This window comes from Oncorhynchus gorbuscha, linkage group LG11 (genome assembly GCF_021184085.1).
Source record: "Oncorhynchus gorbuscha isolate QuinsamMale2020 ecotype Even-year linkage group LG11, OgorEven_v1.0, whole genome shotgun sequence".
NCBI lineage: Eukaryota > Metazoa > Chordata > Actinopteri > Salmoniformes > Salmonidae > Oncorhynchus > Oncorhynchus gorbuscha.
Window position 1 is genome coordinate 59,402,474 of NC_060183.1, and position 6,627 is coordinate 59,409,100.

The window sequence follows — 6,627 nt, forward strand, 5'->3', positions numbered from 1 at the left end:
AATGCTCGCTGGCTCATTTTACACTTGAGTATACTTAGTTTAGGATAGTTCAGCTCAGAAAAAGCAACAGATTAAAGGGTTGAAAAGGAATAAATAAGAGAGGGAGAAAACTATTTTGGGGGAGCACATAGTTTGAGCCCGTGGTCTATCTGCTACACTGCATCACCACAGACAATGCCCTGGCCATAGAAATACAATGACTCATTCTACTGGCACTCCTTTCAACCTGCCTGCCATTTCTTTGAAAGAAACCCTAAATATTTTGTTTGAATGTGAGAAGTGTGAGACCCACATCCTTCAGAGCTCTAGTAGTCCAATGCCCTTCAACTGATCAGTCGAATGACGCTCCTTAAGGATACACAGATCAAGGATTTGGGGAGTTCCCTGATGACAGATTTTCAAACATTATCCAAAAGGCTGCAGGCCAGGGTGAGCTAGCTATTGCTCTAGCCTCAGCAGTTTGAACGTTTCAGCAGTTTGTGTCATGTGTAATGCTATCAGGTATACACACCTTGGCAAAAGGCATGTGTGTTTCTGCATCTTCTCTGCGTCAATCTAACACGCTGCCTGCACTGTCCAATCAACATTTAGAGTGGCTGTGGGATGGGATTAACTGTCCGACCCCACCCACCTCTATACGATAAGCACTGTGTGCTGTAAAAAGGTGAAGCATCACTCTTCACCAGACGGTATATTCTAACAAGAGTGTTTAAAAGTACCGGTAAACAGTAATGACTGATGACTCAGAGACCGGACCCACATCGGTTGTCTGCACACCCGCCGGCTGAGGTGTGTGTGACCTCCAGTCATTTGCTATGTCACCTGGCGGAGCTATTCAGTGAGCCCCTCCCTCCACAGAGGGACACTGTGTTTCCTGATGCTAACACTGGGAACGGAAGAGTCGGACAGAGGCCTCGCCACTGTGGATGAGCACAGCTGGCATCCATCACACAGACACCAGCCTACAGGAGCACAGAGGAGCCACGGAGCTCAGCCATATGTCCCACTAACACAGGACACACACTTTCACCTGAGACTGTCTGTTTCACTGCTTCAGGCTCACAGCCTCAGAGTTGAGCGTGGTTGAAGTGGGCTAAAGGAAGATGGAAGGAAGACAAAGCATTGCACTGAATCAATAGATGGGATGCAAGGGTCAAGGTCAAATGAAGTGCATTGAAGTAGGTAGCTAAGATGAAGAGGGAACATGGTACAGTGTGTGTTGTGATCCGGCAGGGACAGAGGGTTCTTTCTGGAACACAGAGGGAGAGAAGAGAGAAGGCAAAGGGCAAAGCTCAGTGGGATAGAGCAGGAGAAGTGGCACTGCAGAAAGAAAGCTTTGATATGAGGAGGAGCTTGCAGAGCTGCAGAGTCCTGCCTGCCCTTCAGACAGTGAAGAGGAAAGTAGGACGGGGTGCATCGAATAGGAGGGTAGGACTCTGTGTACCAGCAGGTCTGTGTGTGTGTGTGGAGGAAATAATGATTGTTTTGTGTGTGTGTATGCATGTGCGTGCATGCGCGTATGTCTGTTTGTGTGCGTGAATGTGTGTGTGTGTGTGTGTGTGTGCGTATGTGTGTGTGTACGTGCATGCATTTGTGTAAAAAGCAAGACCACCTTTGGAGCTCCTGTGTGTTGAGCCCACAGACCCTGGCACCCTTTTAATAGCTTTCTCTAGTCACAATGTCGCGCAGCAAAGGCCTGACTGTGAATACCAAGAATATAGGCCAGCTCCTACTGTATAACACAGACATGAATGTATGGTTTTGTGTATGAGAGAGACATACTGGTGACTCTGGGTTTTCCTTTCCTGTGGCGGTCCTCATGAGAGCCAGTTTCATCATAGCGCTTGATGATTTTTGTGATGGCACTTGTAAGAAACTTTAAAAGTTCTAGACATTTCTGGATTGACTGACCTTCATGTCTTACAGTGATGATGTACTGTCGTTTCTTTTTGCTTATTTCAGCTGTTCTTGCCATAATATGGACTTGGTCTTTTACCAAATAGGGCTGACTTCTGTATACCACCCCTACCTTGTCACAACACAACTGTCTCTTCACAGTCCCCAAGTCCAGAACACACTATGGGAGGCACACAGTACTACATAGAGCCATGACTACATGGAACTCTATTCCACATCAAGTAACGGACGCAAGCAGTACAATTACATTTAAAAACAGATTTAAAAAACACCTTGTGGAACAGCCGGGACTCAAGCAACACAAACATTGGCACACACACACACACACAATAACATACGCACTATAAATACACATGGAGTTAGCACTGTAGATATGTGGTAGTCGTGGAGTAGGGGCCTGAGGGCAGACAGTGTGTTGTGAAATCTGTGAATAAATTGTAATGTTTTAAAATGGTATAAACTGCCTTAAACTGCTGGGGGATTCATAACAAATACAAATACATCTGACTGGCTCAAACGCATTAAGAAGGAAAGAAATTCCACAAATTTACTTTCAACAAGGCACATCTGTTAATTGAAATGCATTCCAAATGACTACCTCTTGAAGCTGGTTGAGAGAATGCCTATCTCAAGGCCACCAGACTGTTAAACAGCCATCACTAACATTGAGTGGCTGCTGCCAACATACTGACTCAAAACTCTAGCCACTTAATAATTAAAAATTGGATGTAATAAATGTATCACTAGTCACTTTAAACAATGCCACTTTATATAATGTTTACATAACCTACATTACTCATCTCATATGTATATACTGTACTCTATACCATCTACTGCATCTTACCTATGCCGTTCGGCCATCACTCATCTATATATTTATATGAACATATTCTTATTCATTCCTTTACACTTGTGTGTATTAGGTAGTTGTTGTGAAATTGTTAGATTACTTGTTAGATATTACTGCATGGCCGGGAACTAGAAACACAGGCATTTCGTTACACTAGCATTAACATCTGCTAACCATTTGTATGTGACCAATACAATTGAATTTGATTTGAGAATGCCAAGACTGTTCAAAGCTGTCATCAAGGCAAAGGGTGGCTACTTTGAAGGATCTCAAATATAAAATATATTTGGATTTGTTTAACACTTTTTTGGTTAGTACATGATTCCATATGTGTTATTTCATAGTTTTAATATCTTCAGTATTATTCTACAATGTAGAAAACAGTCAAAATAAAGAAAAACCCTTGAATGAGTAAGTGAGTCCAAACTTTCGACTGATACTGTATGTGTGTATGTGCGAGAGATTAGGTTAGTAATGTGCGTGACCATGGATTGATGACTTCATACAGTATGCAGGTGAATGAGGGATGAATATTCTATGTGTTAGATGTGTGATCACATTAATGAAGGTGAAGGATGGAGCTTACTGATGAGTGTACTGATGATTGTACTGATGAGTGTACTGGTGAGTGTACTGATGATTGCACTGATGAGTGTACTGATGAGTGTACCGATGAGTGTACTGATGAGTGTACTGATGATTGTATTGATGAGTGTACTGATGAGTGCACCAATGATTGTACCGATGAGTGTACTGATGATTGTACTGATGAGTGTACTGATGATTGTACTGATGAGTGCACTGATGATTGTACTGATGAGAGTACCGATGAGTGTGCTGATGATTGTACTGCTGATTGTACTGATGAGTGTACTGATGATTGTACTGATGATTGTACTGATGAGTGTACTGATGATTGTACTGATGAGTGTACTGATAAATGTACTGATGAGTGTACTGATGAGTGTACTGATGATTGTACTGATGAGTGTACTCAGCCTGGAGAGGGATCAGTTGTCTCTGATGTGTATGACTGTTTATTCTAACATAACATTCATACTCCAGTCAAGTGTATGACATGAGAGATCATGTCAATGTGTCAGACAGGAGATTGGTGTGTGTGTGTGTGTGTGTGTCATGTGATATTGTTACGTGCTCTAGGTCCCCTCTCTCTCGTCACAGCCCTTTGTGTGTGTGCACCGAGAATACTGCAGCACAGAGTTGTGCGCACACACACGCGGCATTGAATAAAGAGAGGGCTCACACAACCAAACACACATATCCATACACACACGTACGGACGCACACATACACACAGAATTATGTAACCATGCCAATGCCATCCCACATCTGTCTGTGGAGTAAACCCAGCATCTGCAAGGTCATTCAGCGACCTCCGTTAAGAGAAGACTACTGTGTGAAAACTCATGTATGACCAATCAGATATTGCATATTGATCTCTGTGAACTTCTCACCTAAATATTGTCCACCTGCTCTAAGGTTCATATAATCTCACCAAGGCGCAGCAGCAGCCATGACGGTACAAGGGAATCATCACATGGATTACACTATTGGCCAAATCGAGTCCAGACCTATCCATCTCTTGGGAATCCATAAACAGACGACATGCATTGAGAAAACTGTGGGTTCTTCAGCTCGATAGACCCAGACACTGAACACAGGAGACCTGCGCATAGCCAATTTAAGAACAAATGTTATTGCGGTGCTGTTTGACATTATAGCCTGGGTGAGGGGGTGTCAGAAATCTCCCAGATTAACGACCACACGGTTTATAGCCTTGGAGACCTGCCAAATGGAGGAATTTGCTTCCTTTGCTGAATAACTTAACGGTGGTGTCTATAGGAATTCTGTTGCCCTGGTCCGACCAGTGCAATAACTAACTGTGATGGCTGATCACCGAAGTTGCCCGAGTCAATTGCGGCTGATTGATAAATTGATAGCTCAATCATTTGCCCACAGGATGCAACACCAATGCATCCAAGAACGGTAGCACTCTCTAACTTTTCTATAATTTCAGCCAGTACTTTTGAAAGTGGTGCTCACGAGCCAAAACAGGTCCCCATTTTTTCTGTTCTACGTCATCCAATTGTGTACTACGTCAACCATTTCGTGAGATATGTTATGAATTCGTATCATAGCATTTTGCAATTTGTGTGATATGTTACAAATCCAATTTGTGCAGTATGTTAAAATATTGTTTCTCTATAAAGATATCGGTAAATGGTAAGTGTCCTTCATATCTAATCCATCCAGTTGGAGCCTATATTTGTAGAAACGTCACCAGTGCAGTGGGACACATAGGCTACAGTAACATAAATGGGTTAGGCGATGTTGCCATCTTTTGCATATCATGTTTGAATTTGGCTGCCTTCAAGAGGTTATGCTATAGTGGTAATGTAACTTTTGTCTGTAAACAAGATCCAGACAGAGCATTTAAATTGTACTGCACCATACAGCTCTCCAGGATCAGTGAAATGTTCGCCGTCATGATGCACACTTGGAGACTTGCTTGCGTCAATGATAAGAACAAAGACAACTTTGGGCATCAAAAGCGGTAAATTGTGTGATTCTTCCACGCTATTTGTGCAACCAAGTCATGTCGAGCAAGCTGCAGACGCAGCGACGGGTTGATGTTGCTCCACGGTGGTTATAAGCTGTAGCCTACCTGTCCTGCACGGACGATATTACGTGGAAGAATTCTGGAGGACCCACCATGAATAGATTGAGGCGTTTATAAACGCGCAATTACACAAATTCGTTGGTTATCCAAAATGGCACTATTATGTCACACTATGTTCAGTAACTTGGTAGCATAGTAGATATATGCTACAGTAGGACGGCAATACTGATAGGCTAGTCTGTTGGTGGGTGGTCGATCGGGAAAGAGGGCAGGACACTCACCTAACTTTTGCTGCCACGGAAGATATCGCATCGTTTCTTAAATTCTTCCTTTTAGACACGACAGTTCCCATGCTGGCATGGAAACGACGCAGGCAGGAAACAGCTCATTCCAGAAAAACCAAGGATGGAGAAATTCGGTGAGAAAACACTATAACGTTAAAGGAAATCCAGGCAAGACAGGCATTCCACTACGGCGGGAATCTTTGTGTTTTCAGGTCTGCAGAGCGCTCTCTCAGAAAGAAAACAATAGATGTGAGGTAACCCAGAATACACAGACAAGCACCAACAGTGCTCTCTCTTTCTCCCTCACCCTCTCTCTCTCTCTCTTCATTACTCAAAACGGAGAAAATTGGATGGGAGGGGGTTGGACTCCTGCTAGTCATCATCAGGTGTGTGTGTGTGTGTGTGTGTGTGTGTGTGTGTGTGTGTGTGTGTGTGTGTGTGTGTGTGTGTGTGTGTGTGTGTGTGTGTGTGTGTGTGTGTGTGTGTGTGTGTGTGTGTGTGTGTGTGTGTGTGTGTGTGTGTGTGTGTGTGTGTGTGTGTGTGTGTGTATCCAAGAAGGGGCAGGGGTGGTAGCACTAGACAGGAAACTGAGCAGAGCCATATAAGGAGTTGTCATCCCCCCACAACACAAAGTGAATTCCTTAGGAATAAGCATGTATGTACACACATACCAGTGTGTGCAGGTGCATTGTCCCTAGAGGACTGCATTTTACTTGGTACATTTTTGTGAAATTCTAAGGTGCCTAAAGTCAAGATATAAGGTCTGCACACATCCTGTAAGTATATGTTTTTGTGCTTAGTTGAGTGGCTTTCTAGCTAGCACAAAGTGAGAGATTGACATGACATACAAATTGTTAACCCACAGGGAAGGATACACTGGGGAATTGTGGTTGTCTAAACACACACTCCACTGGCCGACACAGCAAACATAGCCA

General features: G+C 43.4%; 1 protein-coding gene across 1 annotated transcript in view; it reads right to left on the reverse strand.

The window, feature by feature from the left end:
- LOC124047690 (NMDA receptor synaptonuclear signaling and neuronal migration factor-like) overlaps positions 1 to 5,989 on the reverse strand; it is a 67,208-nt gene extending 61,219 nt beyond the window's left edge. Inside the window, exon 1 of the mRNA XM_046367997.1 lies at positions 5,690 to 5,989. Coding sequence (XP_046223953.1) covers positions 5,690 to 5,760 — 71 coding nt within the window. The 5' untranslated portion in view covers positions 5,761 to 5,989. The remainder of the gene's footprint in view (positions 1 to 5,689) is intronic.
- Between the last annotated feature and the right edge of the window lie 638 nt (positions 5,990 to 6,627).